Raw genomic sequence first — 16,735 nt, forward strand, 5'->3', positions numbered from 1 at the left:
GAGTGAATTATATAGGTTGAGACAGAGATCTCACCATAGATATGGGTTACTTACAGTGATTTTTACTATTTCAATGTTAGGAAAGCTGTGAATGCAGCTAATCACAGAAGAGAAGTCATCCAGATAATCCAAATAAACAGATAGCAACACCAGAATTTTCAGTTTCTCAAAGGTATTACGAGTGGTGACATAACACGCTCGAATAATATAAGTATGCAAATAGTTTGATAAATGGGATAGTTCCATGAGTTAGAATACATATTAATATAGTTTTCACTTTGACAAGCATTTTTTTTTTTTTGGTGAAAACTTTGACAAGCATCTAAGTCATGGAGTTAACTTACCACGCTACGTTATTTACCTAAACATATCCAAATTAATTTCAATTGTTAAGATTTTTTTCTAAAAAGCTATTTTAACAATAATAAAATTAGGAGTAGTATCAAAGCAAGTTTACTGTTTCACACAAAAATAACTACATGAAGTCATGACGATCAAGTTATTGATACCCAGTTTTTCTTATGAAACAATAATTTGTGCCTTCGGAGAAGCTCTTTGAAATGCATTCAACTCTCTCTGCAGCTTCAATTCTACAACATCATCAATTTTTCTGACTTTGATAGTCAATTTTCGAAGAACAATTGAAGAAGAGAGCACATATTTAATGAATTTGAGCTCAGCATTTGATCCTGTAACGCCCTTAATATCCACCTCAACCAGATTACCCAATTTTAAGTTATTTTCATAGTTATAGTTATGCTCAACTTCCACATTTTGGTTTGGACGACGAAGTAGACGACCAATCTATACACGTTGAAAAGCACATCAAAAAGACAATAATTCACATTTCTCATTTATCCTCACGACCTCACCCTTTTCTATAAATCCTAAATCAAAAGAGAACCTTTACCTCTTTATGCAATTTTCCTTCCCAACCCCAAAATAAATAAATAAATAAATAATTCTCTCTCTGTCCCTCTAAGTCTTATCCATATTTTCATTTTAATTTTCTGGAAAATTTTACAATTACCACCTTCTATTATGTCCATTTTAGTAATTACCACCTTCTATTTTTTTTTTAAAAAAAAATTACCATTTTCTCTTTTCAAAAACATCAAAAGTTATCACCTTCTTGCCTCCCAACTACTACTACATGACGTCATCTTGGGCCCATCTTTTAGCTTCCCTCCCCATTTCTCATTCCTATTTCGATTCTCATCTCTCCTTTCACTTTTTTTCCCAAACCACCAATAATGTTAGTCAATTTTGATTTGGAAAGTGATTCTGATTTTTTGGGGGAAAAAAAGTGAAAGAAGAGATGAGAATCAAGTTAAGAATGAGAAATGGGATGGAAATAGGGAGGGAAGGGAAAGAGTGGGCCCAAAATGACGTCATGTGTTAGTTAGGAGGCAAGAAGGTGGTAACCTTTAATGTTTTTGAAGACATAAGGTGGTACTTTAAAAAAAAAAAAAAAAAGGTAGTAATTGCTAAAATGGGTAGAAGGTGGTAATTGTCAAATTTTCCTAATTTTCTAATAGAAAACGTAGAACATCCCACAAGTGAAGGCCATGGTTCAAAACACATCAAGGCATTCACCCATAATCAATGGGGGCAAAAAATAAGACCAACATTTTTAAAAAAAAAATTTGAATAGACCAACAATTTTTTAACTAACCATCCTATTTTATTTGTTTTCATTTTGAATAGTGGAGCGCTATAGAACATAAAGAATATTTATTTTTCAATTTTTTATCACTAATATTCATTTTTATCGGTTGTTTACAAAGTTATAGTTCACAAAAGAAAAAACATAATTATGTTGATGTATTACACGGAGTATATATAGTATAAGAAGTAACAAAATTTCCTTTACAAAATGTGAAAATGGTAAAACTTATAGTCAATCGAACATTATAGGGTATATACTTACATCGATAGTGAACTTCTTAATGGATGGGCATCTTCGAAGAAAATCAAAAGTGGAAGAAAATATACTAAAGTCATCCGATTTAAGTAGTAATCCGAGAGACAGTTCATGCAGGTGTGTAAGTTCCCACGGTAACGAGATCTTCTTTTGTATTGCAACAAACACCTTGCACAAAATTGCACAATAAAAAGGCATCAAATTGTATAGCATAATAACATTTTAAGAGCATATGGAGTAATAAATTCAAATCAATAAAAGAAGTCCTTTAGCCATAAAACTTACCTTTGACGGAAGGGAACTTAGGGGAAGCGATTTGATTTCACAAGAAGCTGAAAGATGTTTTATAGCATCAGCTATTTCAGTAGTTTTGCGGTCAGTAGTAGTTGATATACTATCCCAAAATAGTTCTAGTTCAAATTTAGCAAGGTTGGGAACATTTTTGAGTTTTAACAATCCAACAGAAGAAACGGATAAACTCATGCTTTCCAGTTTTGGTGCATCTATAACAAGATTATTCAGGTTGGACAAATCTTTGAGAACAGTGCGTCTTGTGTGTGGTTGGCCACACCATATGACCACTTATTAAAAAACAAAGTAACCCATGTAACAGTGACCCGATAACCCCTTGTAATACTGACCAAGTAACCCCTACTATACTGACGAAGTAACCCTGGTAAAACTGAACGAGTAACCCCTATAACACTAACAAAGTAACCCTCATAATGGATGGTCACACCGTGTGGCCAGCCACATATAAGACTTTGTGCTTTGCGAATTAGTACAGAAAGTTTGGGGCAATTCGCAATCAAACTGCTTAGTATATCACCCTCCAATAATATAAAACTGAGTTCAAGTTTGCGAATATGTTTAAAGCCCTTGAAATCAGTGGGCGGTGGTTTCAAAATAATATCTTTGGTCAGTATCAATTCCTCCAATTCGATGCAGGAATAAATATGAGAGGGCAAAGGTACATCCGACCTATCCTGATTATTTTCAAGGATAATATTTTTGACACCATTTCTTGAAAGAAAACTTAGCCAAGGATTAAGATTTAGAGAATTTATACTACCATAATATTCATCTCCTTCAATGTCGGGGGCCTCGAGGTAGAACTCGTGAATAGGTCCTTGGTGGTGGAGGAAGATATTGTCGACGATGCTGATGTATGTTTCCCTATCTACTTCTCCATGGTTGTTCTTCAGCCGATACCAGAAATCCTCGTCGAAAACAAGTCTCGAAAGACAGCACCAATTGGTCCTCCATTGTTTGGACAACACACTCATCTTGGCTGCTTCATTAAGTGGCAACAGTTGGAGTATCCTATCAATAAGTACCATGGGCAGATTGCTGATTCGATCTTTTCTGATTTTGACATTTTTGGATATCTTTGAAGGAGAAACCATTTTTAGATGAAGTTTTTGAAAAGAAAAGTATGAATAAATCATAGGAGTATAAAAGCTTGCTTTACATTTATAGTCAATTAATCATTCAAAAAAAAAAAAAAAAAAACTCCAGTCAATTTATGTCTTTGCAGTTCGCGTATCAATAAATACACTTGGTTTTCCAAAGTGATTGTAATTTGAATTAGATGGAAAATTTAAAAAAAGAAAATACGGAGTACTTGTGATTTATTTTACGAGCCGGCACATTTATTATTGGAGATTCATTCCAAGGTGCTCTAAATCAATCTTATGATTTTTTTTTTTTTTTTTTTTTTTTTTTTTTTTTTTTTTTTTTTTTGAAAGGATATGAATTGTTGATTGACTGATATGCGAATACAGACCTAGACGAGTTGACGGTCATCCCAAAATCATCATGTATAACTGTGGAATATCTTTAATTAATAACTAGATTATTCTCGTGCAATGCACGGATTTTTTTTGAAATATAGAATATATATTTTATGAATTCTTACGCATTAGAAAAATTATTGAGACATAATCATTAGTTGTAAATGCTAATTTTATAAAATTAATTTTGAAGAAGAACAAACCGAATATGAAAATTTAAGCATATACATAAAAGTTAGATTTTTAATATACGATTTTAATCAAGCAAATAAAAAATAGAAAAAAAAAATATATACATCAAAGTATTTTGTTCGATGAAACATAAGGGAAAGATGTATTAGATATCAAAAGTTGGTGATAGAAGAAAAATAAATTAATTAAAGAGTATAGATGGATTGAGATGATGAGAAATTAAATTTGAAATTTGAAAACAAAGAAAATATAATGATGTCAGATTTTTATTTAGGTGGGAAAATTTTTCTTATAAATCTGCCACGTGGACAATATGATGTCAGCGGTTGTTCCTTTAGTTTATTTAATAGATACCCCCTTGCACGAAAAAAAAAACCCCTTAATACTCTCTCCGTCTATATAAATTCTCAAGAATATAATCATATGATTTTTTTTTTGACACAATCTTGTTGGAATCATTTAATTGTATATTTTATTAATATGGAGCCTTTGTAATTTTAACCCGTACGTAAACGATGCCATATATACATTTTAAAACGTGTTTTGAAGACTGTGAAATTAAATAAAGGTGGTGGTTGTTAATTAGGGAATAAAGGGGGAAAAAGGGTGCATTTAAGAGATCATGTGCCCCTTAAGTAACAAGAAAATCCCGGAATACAAAGTCATAAACATCGAAATTCGACATGCATAAGATGTGTTCTCGCAAAAAAATTTAAAAAAATTAAGAGGTGTTTTTAAACGGTAAAAAAATTATAAGGTAGTTTCTAGGGGAAAAAAAGTGTTTTATAAAGAGAAAAAAAAAATCCATAATAATTTTGATGGTTAAAGGATTCAATCAGATTGTGTTAGTATAAAAATTCCCAAAGGTGATTATATTTTGGCATTTTTTTAATTCAAATGAGGCAAAGCCAATTACAAAGAAAAGAAAAGTACAACACAAAAAAAGAAACAAAGCAGCAAACAAAAAGTTAAAAAAAAATACGGAGGAACAAGGCGTGGAAAGGCCACACCTCGAACATCCTCCTTTAAAATACAACCAAGACTTACGGGAAAAAAATTAAGAATATCTAAGTCGGTATCTTGAGTGACTGTGCGGTTGACCAACTATTCCGCCACACGATTTTCTTCACGAAAGATATGAGCAACCTTTACCTCCCAACTGTCATTATTAAGTATGATGATGCATCAAGAAATCTCATGAACAGTCTCACCATTAGGAGCCTTCCCCTGCCTTAGGTTTCTAGATGAGTTATTTGCAAATTTCTTGCTAATTCTAGACCTCGAGTTAAAGCTAGAACCTCAGCTCAAAATGCTATACATCTACTAAAGTTCGTAGAAAAACCAGATATGAACTTCCCCTCTTGATCTCTTATTAGAGCACCACCTCTAGCTAAGCCCGGACTTCCCTTTATTGCTCCATTACAATTAAGTACGTACCAAAAAATTTTGCTTTTAATTTAATTGACTTTGGACTAGCATTGTGTAGACACCCATTTGTGTCTCCCCAAAACCAAACCCAGTGATGAGTACCTTTCACGTCGAATCATAATCGAATGAAACGAAAGTGTGGAAAGGTTTAGTGTTGCGGAAAGTTTTATTTCTTTTCTCTTCTCCCTGTTTTTGAAAACTTTATTTTTAAGAAAACAGTCAATCCAGTTTGGTTGGTCCATGATATGGGTCCAATAGTGGTGTAGTTGGATGGGGCTTGCAAAGACCTTTCCAACGATATATTATAAGCCCAATTCCGATGAATATTGAGGAAGTTATGGCCAATTTACTAAACTGGGCCCGGTTTGAGCTTTAAGTACGGCCTAATGATCTAGGGGAGGGCCTAATATAATTTATCATTCCTAATGCAATTAGGAATTAGGAATGGTTTTAGTCTTCTAGAACATTCTAGAAAGTCTTTATCATTCCTAATTCAATTAGGACTCTTCAGAGTTTTAATCCAGATCAAATAGCATTTTCGACTGAAATTATATTATTTTATCTTCCAGTACGGGAAATTTATCAGATTTTCGAAAACGCGTTAAAAATCAGTTTGGCGTCCAACCCCAGGCCTTGGCGCCTGGAACCAGGATTGGCGCCAGGCGCTAGCCATTGGCGCCTGGCGCTAGCCACTGGTGCTGGCGCCAATTAGCCAGGGCTGGCGCCAATGTGTTTTTGCGATCTTCAGACTCTGTTTTGTTAAATTATCTTTTTTTGGATGATTTTCTCTATAAATATCGTATCAAAAACTCCGTTTTCATTCACTAAGAATCATCAATTCTCTTCTTCATTCATCAACTCTCTTCATTCACAAATCATTCATTCTCTTCATCTACAATCAATTCATTCATTCATTCATCATTCATTCATTAATCTTCAATATATTAATTCTTTAGAATAAATATTCTTTCTTGCTTTTTAATACAAAATTCCGCATTCATTAGATCTAGATACACCTAGCCATATTCGAAGTTGCCTTCGCCCTAGACGTGAAAGGTTTTAATTTCTGAGGGTTTGGTCCCAAATCTCTCTTTCAATTATTTAATTTGATTGCTTTGATTATTATTTTCCTTGAACTTACTAACGTGTGTATTTTGTTATTAGAAAGAGGTACGAAGCATCAAAGTAAGTACTTTAATTGATTTATTGATATTATGATGTAGAAATCATGTTTATATTGTTGTTATGATGTTCCTAGTATCATGTCTAGGGTAATTTTAATATTAAATATGATTGCTATGATGCCTTTTATTCTCTTCCTAATATTTATGATTGTTAGTATCATGTTAGGGCTAAAGCTTTGATTTTTATTGTTTAGTGACATGCTAGGGTTTGTTATTAATCTTGTTAGTATCATGCCTAGGATCTTGCTATGCTTTAACATGATTATGATTGCTATGATTATGATTATGATTATTATTATTATTAATGATGTTGATTATTTATTATGTTGCTTGATACATATTATTTATTTTATTGCTTGATCACCTTTATTGCATGTTAAAGGGAATTGGTACTTGCAACCACGCTTAATAAGATAATTAATAATCTTGTTAGGGTTAATTGTGATTATAATTCAAGTGATCGCCAATAATAGTTTGTTTGTGCATTAATGTTCAACCAACATAGATTAAACAGGTTTAGGGTTAATTCCTATTGATTGTATGTTAATCAGAAAGCGCACATGAATACGAGCAGAATAAAGTAGAGGCCTATTATTAGGGCAGGTTCAATCTCTTTTAGGTTGGATTTGTACCATAATCCCCGAACCCTTATTTGGTTCATGACCTTATGAAGTTGACGATCTCTTGGATCGTTAAGGGGTGTAACCTTCACCTCGTGAACGGTTTACAAGTTCCTTAAAAACTTGTTGGCGACTCTTTTGCTCTATCTTCTTCCCTTTTGGACGCCACCGTACTTTAGTGTATGATCACAGTGGGGTTCAAGCTAGTGGGATTTTAAAGGCTTGAAATTATTCCCTACACATTGATATCTTGGTCTTGCATACTACAAAAGGCTTCATCAACTCGGATGCGAATAAATGCACCTATGTAATCCACTCCTATTAAAGACATAGCAGTTCCTCCATCTCTATACCCGCCAAGCTATAATACCAAACAAAGTCGGCCACCCTTCACTACTAGAAAACAGCCTAATTCCGACGGACGGGTTTCGACGGACCCATAATTCCGTCGGAAAATTCTAAATTTCCGACGGAATATAAATCCGTCGGAATATATGTACTTTCCGACGGATTTTTCCGTCGTAAAGTAACATTTCCGACGGATTTTTCCGTCGTAAAGTAACATTTCCGACGGAATTTTAAATCCGCCGGAAATTTGCGACGGAAATTTCCGTCGGAACATATTGTTTTTAAAAAATAAAACTTTTTTAAAAGTGGACAAAACCCTAAAACTACCCCTTCTGTTGCGCCGCTTATCTTTCTTTTTCTTCCTTCTCCTTCTTTCGACCTCCTTTTCACTGTCCTCTCTCCTGTTCTCTTTCCTCCCCTTATTCTTCCTATTCTCCTTCTCCCTCCTCCTCTTTTCTTCTCCGCCCCTTTTCATTTTTCCTTTCTTTCCATTTTTCTGCGGTTCATTCTGCTCCTCTTCTTCTTCGCCCCTTCTTCACCCTTCTGCGGTTTATTGCAATGCTTTGCCCCTTCTTCACCCTTTCCCCTTTCTTCTCTTCACGCACATATGAACATTAAACTCGAGGCAGGGTTTAATTTTTTTTTTAACACAGTAAGGTTTTTCATGTCAAATTCGACCATGAATACTCTAGATCTAGAGTTTTTATGGTCGAATTTGACCTTTAAAACCCAAAATCAAGCCAATTTTGGGGTTTTGATGATGAAATTCAAGGTATGCTGTTTTTTTTCTTCTAATTTTTCGTTTTTGCGATTTTTTTTTAATTTTATGATGGTGGACTCGTGTGTGGTTTATGTCAGGAAATTGTGGTGGTGGTGGTGGTGGGTGGGTCGGGTTTAGGTGGTCCATGGTGTGGGGGGTTAGGTTTAGGTGAACTGTAATGGGTGGGTTTAGATCTGGTTTAGGTGGGCCGTGGTGGGTGGTTTTAGAATTGGGTTCAGTTTGGGATGGTTAGGTGGGGTGGGTTAAGGACTAAAGGTGGTGGTTCTGGTTAGGCGGGGTGGATTACGGTGGTGGGTCTGGTTAGGTTAGGTGAGGTGGGTTACGGTGGTGGGTCTGGTTAGGTTAGGTGGGGTGGTTTACGGTGGTGGGTCTGGTTAGGTTAGGGGTAGGAGGTGGGTGGGGTTCGGTTAGTTGGCTGGGGGTGGGGTTAACAGTGTCATTTTGGGTGGTTGGAGGTGGTGACACGCCGTGCCGGTGGTGGCGCTTTGTGTTTTTTTTTTTAATTTCATGAAATAGTTTTCCGACGGAATTCCCGTCGAAAATTTACGACGGAATTCAATTCCGTCGTAAATTTCCGATGTACTTTGCTAGTGCCAGAAAATCCCTATTGACGGAATTTCCGACGGAAAATACCTTTTTTCCTACGAAGCCTTTTGCGACAACTCGTTCCGACGGAAATTTCGTCGGAAACCCTGATTCCGACGGATTTCAGAGTGTTTTCGACGAATTTTTTCCGTCGGAAATGGGCTGTTTTCTAGTAGTGCTTGGTCATCTATATTACCTGACTCTTTCAAGTTGTGCGTTAGCCACTCCTTCAGGGGCTTATTGAAGAAGTCATGAGGCAAATCATGAGTTAAAACAATACGCCACACACGCCTTGCGCAGCAGGGCACTCTCGAAGGATATGCAAAGAGGTTTTCTCGGTATGGCCACAAATAAAGCACTTAGGGTCATCTACAAGATGTCTTTTAAAGCGATTTAAATTTCCAAGCAAGTAATCATGGCATGCTAGCCATAAAAGGCTCGGATACGCTGCCGTAAGGGGGCTTTTCCAAATTAAATTCCAACACTCTTCATCAAGAAAATCAGTTTCATGCCTCATAATAATAAGAATCGATTTGATAGTAAATCGACTCTTAGAGTCTCCCTTCCAATAAATTAAATCACCTATATTAGGATCAACACAAAGCTCATGATGTTGAATTAATTTGAGTGTATCCGGGTCAAGAAAAGAAGCGAATATGTTCCACTTCCACCCCTGATTAGCCACCCACATCTTCTCCACCGTAGAACGAGCTTGCTCATCAGGGAAAGGAGCAATAGCAAGATCACTAAGGGGTCTATCAGTAGCCCACAAGTGATCCCAAAACAAAGTTTGCGGCCCATTACCTATAGCAGTCCTCATACCTTTGCTCAAGACTTGCGCATTTCTTGTGATTCCTACCCATACATTCGAACTTCCTTGCTTAGACTCGAACATGTCAACATCACAATGAACCCTACAATATTTAGCTCTAAGAACTCGTGACCAAAGGGTGTTTGGCTCGATTTAAACTCATTTGGCTTGGTAAGAAAGGTTGCATTAGCCTATTTAGACAAGACCAAACCCACACCGTACCACCTAGCTCTTTTGGACGTTGCAACATCTCCCAAGAGAGGAGATTCACCTTCCTTGTATCTATCCTCACTACCACCCCAATAAACCTTCTGGTTTTTTTGTCAATGTCTTCACAAATAGAACGAGGTATTTTTGCTGATTGCATAGAGTAAAAGGACATTGTAAATAGCGTGGATTTTGCCAATAATGTTATATGGCTAGCTAGAGATAAATAGTTGGACTTCCATCCACCAAGCCGATGGTCTATTTTTTCACAAAGGTGGCTGAAAGTATCTTTGGTGACCTTAATAGTGAGGGTAGGCATTTCAAGATACATACCGAAGTCTACGATTATATTACCTCCATTCCCAAGGCTACTCCGATTTCTTCTTGATCCGAAAAAGAAATATTTTTTAAGAAGAACACACGTCACTTACGTAGACTCACTTTCTGGCCTAAAGCATCACATAATCGAACCAAGCATGTGCGGACAAGTTCAACCTGGTTAACATTGGACTCCAAAAACAATACACTGATAGAGGCGCTCCATACACAAAACAAACAAGTAGGGTGATAAAGGGTCGCCTTGACAGATCCCCCCTATTTAGTTTAAACTTTTGAGATGGCTGTGTTCTCTATTCCACAAGACACGAAGAGAAGCGGTGGTGATGCACTCCATGATGAGATCAACCATTGTAATTTGCAAATTCATTTGAACAAGAGTGTCACGTATGAATGACCAACAGTCCATTATAGGCTTTTTCAAAGTCGATCTTGATATCCATCATATAACCCTTAGCACCTTGTTTCTTCCTCATAGTATAAAGAACCTCTTGCATGATTACAATATTGTCAGTGATTTGACGCCCTAGCACAAAGCTTGCTTGCGTATTTGAGATCAAATTTGATAACACAAGCTTCAACCGATTAATTATCAACTTAGTAGCAATCTTGTAAGCTACATTACATAAACCAATCGATCGAAATTGTGAGGCTAATTCGGGTTGACCTACCTTTGGTAAAAGAGCAATAAAGGTTTCATTGAAATCCGAAGGTATGCCTTTCCCTTCAAGAATGGGAAGTAGACAATTGTAAACTGTAGGAGATACCAAGTTCCAAGTTTTTAGATAAAAGAGAGCTTGAAAACCATCCGGCCCAAGAGCTTTGAGATCCCCCATCTCCTTAATCACTTCATTAATCTCAAATTTCGAGTAAGGTTTTGTAAGCAAGTTCCAATCGTAATTTAAGAGTTCAGGGAAGACGTCTTGAGGTACATCATAATCATTCGGTTCGCCTTCTTTTGTGAAAAGTATTGTAAAATATTCAACTATATGATTCTGAATCTCACATTTGTCCTAACCTTCCGAATTTTTTTTGCAAGTATTTTATTCTTCCTGACAATGGTACTCAAGTAAAAAAAAAAATGTGGTATTCCAATCTACCCGGGATTTTTGATACCTTCCCTATCAAGAATAACATTAAGCTCTCGCTCTTCTTAGCCGCTCCTCCAATTTCAGCACGCCTTTGCCAACCTTAACCACAAGAGATTTTTGGATACCTCCCAATCGAGCAATAAGAGTTCGTTTGTGTTTAAAGATATTACTTAAGACATATATGTTAGTTCCAAATTTGAAGATCATTAGAAATTTTGGCTAAAGCAGGCATGCGAAAGCTATTGGAATCCCAATTGGGAGAAACAAGGTCACAAAAATGTTCATGAGAAAACCATGTTGCTTGGAACCTGAGCGGTTGATGTAAAGCTTGCAATGGAACAACCATTTGGAGATTTGAACAGAGGGTGATGATTAATGATATGAGAGAATTGCGGTGAGAAGTTTCATAAAGGCCTTTTCAAACCGAAGAGCCTAATTTTCGTTGCATAGGGCCCTGTCTAATTTGCCATTTTGACGAGTCTCAAGGGTTAAACCACTCGCCCATGTGTGAGCTGCACCCGAAATTTCCATCTCAAGAAGGTCCATGTCTTCAATCCTAGAATTATATTGAGTTGGTCTCCTGTTTGTTTCATGACACGAGCTATTCCTTTCGGATGGGAAGGGAGTGACATTGAAGTCACCCGCTATAAGCCACGGATGATTGTGATTTTGCCGCAAAAGATTTGAGTTCTTCCCATATTTCAACCCTTTGAGCAGGATCCGGGCTTACATATACCGCTGTGAAATACCACAGTATTGTGCCAACCCTCAAAATTTCCATCATGATATACTGTTTATGGTGCACAATTGGACTTTTCCAGTACACCTAAATACCACAGCTAAAGCCTACCGCATCCACCCTTGTGTGACAAGAATATCCCAACAATGAAGCGATTTTAATTGCTTGGTCCTCCCATGTGAGTCTCAACAAGAGCTAAGACGCTTGGTTGGTTTGCACGCACTAAATCACAAAGAGAAGAAATAAAATTACGACTCCTCGCACCTTGAACATTCCACACCATAAATGTGATAGGTAATGAATCCAGAGCCAAATTCTATAAATTATCTTCCATTGAAACTGGGATAGAAGTTAACGATGACATATATGCTTGGCTAATAAAACGCAAGAGGCGTTTAAACTCATTGGGAATTTGCAATGTCGCCACCAAAGCTGGGGGATCCGAGATTGGTAGTAGCGTAGACTCTAATTGCATCTCCATGACATGTATCAAGGGTTCATGGTCACAAGATATACTTGGTCCAGTGGTTGTCCCACACACAAAAGGTCTTCTCCGGGGTTATTTTTAGTTAGATCAGTGTAGGTATATGAGACATGGGAAGTAGTCAAAGGTAGCTCAAAGTCTGCTTCATTGTTAGATTGGTTTTGGAGTTTTGGGTGAGTTAAATTGATTAAAAAAAAATCATTAAAAGGTGAAAAATAAAATAAAATGCAATCACCAAAAGGTCATAAATGGCAAAAGACTGATAACCATTTGTATACTTAATTCTAATTATTTAACCAATATTAAAACTCATTGATGCCTTTCCTCATCATTTGAAATCAAAAATCTGAAAAATCTGAATCGGAACCTGTACCTTCATCAGAATCTGAATAACAAGAGCTGTCATCTTCATCAACTTTCCTAGACATTAAGGTCATAATTACAACGTAAGAAGATGCCTCGTTGAGCTGCCTCAATTTTCTTGACCACTTCATCTTGTCATACGCAGTGAATATTCCATAAATCTCAAGGTTAAGCACCTCCAACATAGGAGCACAAGCAATTAGATACCAAATCATCTTGCATTGTGCAAATGATCTAGTGTGTAATCTGGCATAAATGGTACGGAGTTGGAGAAATTCGTAGGAAATGTATAAGTAAGGACAGAAGCGTAGTGTAGTTTCTGCAAGGGTCATCTGATCATCTGTTGCCTGAAATCAAGTGTAAAATGCAAAATTACTGCAATTTTCAAGGTGACGTAAAATGGATCATATTTGTCATTTGAACCTAAAATATCTCATTATAATGAGAGTCACAATCGTTAAACACGAGCTTAAATGTACTCTATGGGCTTCCAATTATTTCAATTGTCGATATTTTCATACTTCCTTCAACAATGTGACTAACTAAAAATCAAATACTTGTATGCCATGATCGAGCACATAAGAAACATATATACTACTCTAGTCATGCATAGTACTCAAAACATACCGAAAGATGAAGCCTAAGCCTTTCAACATTAGGACAGCTTTGAATTATACCAAGAGCAAAGGAATGTTCGGTGTCGGAATCAATACTTATCAGCTGCAGATCTTTCACATGAATAAAGGAGGCAGGAAGCTCTTCTAATGCACCACCTTTAACCAGAAACTTTGGTCCACAATGTATTCAAGAATGAATATTCAGACTAGAAAACCTTGAAAAAAGATTGTAAATTTAAGGATGGAATAGTTAATAAGACTGACCTTAATAAAATATTTGTTGAAACAGAGGCTTTCCACTCTACTGTGGCGCTCTAGAAATTTGAGTAGTTCTTTTGTTCCATTGTTAGGATCAACATTTAGAAATTTTTGTTAACTGACAGAGATCGACAAGATACCTTGACATCCATCAAGACTAATGGAATCGAATATCATGCCGGATATAGTAAAGTACTTGAGCTTAGGCATATTAAAATCTAGCTTAAAAGATGTATTTGAACCTAATTCGATGTCTCTTAAACTTAACTTCTCAAGAAGCGGGCATTTGGCAACAAAGCTTCCAAGGTCAGGACATAACACGTTCTCAAAATCTATGCTGACTAAATGCTGAAAACCATTGAAAGAACGAGGAAGTTTAAACTTGCATCTACCAAGCGTCAACTTAGTCAAATTGGCACAAGAGAAAATGTAAGAAGGCAATTCAAGAGGATTACCCATCATTTTGATCATACTGAATTCCCTGAGGTCATTCGTCGAAATAAATAGTATAGCATTCATCAAAGTAATATATGGCGTTTTAAGAACGAATTTGACAATGGGACCATTGTGTTGCAGGAGAGTTTTACATACGTCATCATATCTTGGATCATCAAACACAAGAGCAGGTATTGTTCGCCAATATTCTCTCCACTCGGCGGACAGTATACTCATCCTAGCAGCATTTTGCAAGGGCAAGCATTCCATGATCCTATGTATTGCACTTTTTGGAAGCTTACAAATACGATTCTGTGGATAGATTTCTGAAAGATAAAATCTCTCGATTAAAAAAGGACAGAAATAGTATAAAACTTCTAGAGCTCCATGTCAAATAATAGAGGTAACAATTGTAATTGATAATTTTTAAATTACCTTCATATGTTTGAGCATATGCCATTGAGAAATGACTTAATTATGCCAAATAGTCAGCAAATTTCCACCAGCCAAAAATTACCTAGGGTAACATTCTTCTTTCTTCTGGTTACTGTACATCAAAACAGTATTGGATGTCCTAATTTAGTTAGTTTTTAAAATAAATCATAGAGAGAATAATAATAGTACATATATAGCAATTGAATTTCCATGTATAATAATCTGAACTATCGAATATCATGTAATTAATGATTGCTAACCCTTGAATAACAAAGTAATTCCTACAACGCTGATAGAATAACCTCTATATTACTAACAATGTAACTCTTATAACTTTAACCAGTAATCCCTGTAACCAGTAATATAGAATAACCTCTATATTACTAACAAAGTAACTCTTATAACTTTAACCAGTAATCCCCGTAACTGATTGAGTAAACCTCATGGTGGTTGACCACACGATATTATATTGTTATCAACCACATAAAAAAGTTAGTGTTCACCTAAGGGTCATGTGTGACTGCTCACTGCATCTTACACATGCTAAGAACCACCCTCATTAAGATTCTAGATACGTACTTCGTATATATTTTCTATCAGCTCTAAACAAGTTTAATGAATCAACAACCAGTTCCCTAAAAGCCAAACTACTGAGAAAACCAAACTACTGAGAAAACCTTACATTCCGTTTTCTCAATCTACTAGAGAGAGACCTCTCACTCTCACATGTTATTGATGCTAGTAATCTAGAATTTCGGATAATACTCGAATAACTGAGTCAACATCTAACCTAGTAACCCGTGTAAGTTTCTGTTCTTTTTGCTTGTGCAAGATAGACTGAATTATGCTCCCACTAAACAGAGATTATAACATAATTTGAAATAAAATTCTATTTTTCAGTGCCATTAACCTTTGAAGTGGATTCCACCATATATGATTGGAAATTTGTAGTTGCATTAAGTAAAAATTTGATCATGGGGTCATACTCATCATAGTGCACTTAATCAACACAACACAAGGATACTACTATCAGGCAATTTTTGAGTGAAGGGGGGGGGGGTCTAATAAACATATACGGCCATCATTGGAAAACAACTAGACTTTAGAGCAGCCAGTACGGCGAAACACCACAGGGGCCATGGCCCTCTTAGACCACCGCAACAATGCCTCGCCTTGCTACAATTTCCACAATTTCCATGTTTATCAACTTTGTGAAATATGAAGTATAATGTACAATGAAAGTAGCAAGAAAACAACCACTCAATTTGACAAAATCCTTGAATAAACAACATTATAAACAAAAATAACCATCAATTTGACAAAACCCTTGAATTCAACTCCAGTAGCAAACAAATAAATAAAAAGCAACATGAGATTATGAAATTACAAGAATTCATATCTTTCAACAAATTAAAAGTCCCAAGTAAACTAAACAGTTGACAATAAGAAAAGCCGAGACATTTCATAATGGGACAAATCAGCTTGACGTTATCTAGTATGGAATCAAAAAAGCAATTAATCGAAATAGAAACCCTAGAAATTGAAATTAACTCAACTATTAAAGCAATTTAAAGGGAAAGTGTTATTTTATGTGATCATACCTAGATTAATGCTTGTAAGCAACCCAAGAAAGAACTGACGAACAGAAAACCATCCAACTTTTACAGTAGTACTGTATTTTATAGATGAACAGAACACAGAAGTCGACCAAGAATATTTTACTACGGAGTAGCTTTTTATATTCAAAGGCAAGAGCAAAACTTTTAGGGTTCGTTTGGCATTGTTGTGGTTTTCTGTTTTTTGGTTTTTTGTTGTATAAAAATATATAATATATGTCACATATTGAATAAAAAATTATTTAAACTTATTAAAATCATAATAATTTTGAAAACTGACAACAAAAAAGTGGAAACACCTTTTTCTTGTTTCCTGTTTTTGGTTTTTAGTTTTCAAAAAAACAGGAAACTAAAAACCAAAAATGATGCCAAACAAGCCTTTAATATTTTTTTTGTTTGTTTGTTTTTTTTTTTGTTTATACACCACTTTTTGAAAATAGTATAGTGCACCCGGGTGCACCATGCGCATGGTGCACCCGGAAAGAACA

At 35.8% G+C, this 16,735-nt stretch overlaps 2 protein-coding genes across 2 annotated transcripts; both read right to left on the reverse strand.

Annotated features, from left to right (window-relative positions):
• Positions 1-519: 519 nt before the first annotated feature.
• LOC145636524 (F-box/FBD/LRR-repeat protein At1g13570-like) lies at positions 520-3,330 on the reverse strand. The gene is made up of 4 exons (XM_081688111.1): positions 2,496-3,330; positions 2,210-2,427; positions 1,931-2,092; positions 520-804 (listed from the first exon to the last, which is right to left on the reverse strand). Exons 1-4 carry the CDS (start codon positions 3,328-3,330, stop codon positions 520-522), a joined length of 1,500 nt encoding a protein of 499 aa, XP_081544237.1.
• A 9,531-nt stretch (positions 3,331-12,861) lies between these two features.
• Positions 12,862-14,656, reverse strand: LOC145636540 (FBD-associated F-box protein At3g49020-like). Its single transcript, XM_081688123.1, has 4 exons — positions 14,632-14,656; positions 13,902-14,522; positions 13,514-13,659; positions 12,862-13,233 (listed from the first exon to the last, which is right to left on the reverse strand). The coding sequence occupies exons 1-4, from the start codon at positions 14,654-14,656 to the stop codon at positions 12,862-12,864; spliced, it is 1,164 nt and encodes a 387-aa protein (XP_081544249.1).
• Positions 14,657-16,735: the final 2,079 nt, after the last annotated feature.

This window comes from Chenopodium album, chromosome 1 (genome assembly GCF_948465745.1).
Source record: "Chenopodium album chromosome 1, dcCheAlbu1.1, whole genome shotgun sequence".
Classification (NCBI taxonomy): Eukaryota; Viridiplantae; Streptophyta; class Magnoliopsida; order Caryophyllales; family Amaranthaceae; genus Chenopodium; species Chenopodium album.

Bases quoted from the DNA above. Each gene is read 5' to 3' on its own strand.
- LOC145636524 (XM_081688111.1), bottom strand. From the start codon at position 3,330: ATGGTTTCTCCTTCAAAGATATCCAAAAATGTCAAAATCAGAAAAGAT. The intron at 2,428-2,495 runs GTGTGGCCAACC...ATCTTGTTATAG, and splicing joins TTTTAATAAGTGGTCATATG to ATGCACCAAAACTGGAAAGC. The intron at 805-1,930 runs GTAAGTATATAC...CAACGTGTATAG, and splicing joins TTAAGAAGTTCACTATCGAT to ATTGGTCGTCTACTTCGTCG.
- LOC145636540 (XM_081688123.1), bottom strand. From the start codon at position 14,656: ATGGCATATGCTCAAACATATGAAG. The intron at 14,523-14,631 runs GTAATTTAAAAA...TTTATCTTTCAG, and splicing joins ATATGCTCAAACATATGAAG to AAATCTATCCACAGAATCGT. The intron at 13,660-13,901 runs GTATCTTGTCGA...TTCTGGTTAAAG, and splicing joins TAGTCTTGATGGATGTCAAG to GTGGTGCATTAGAAGAGCTT.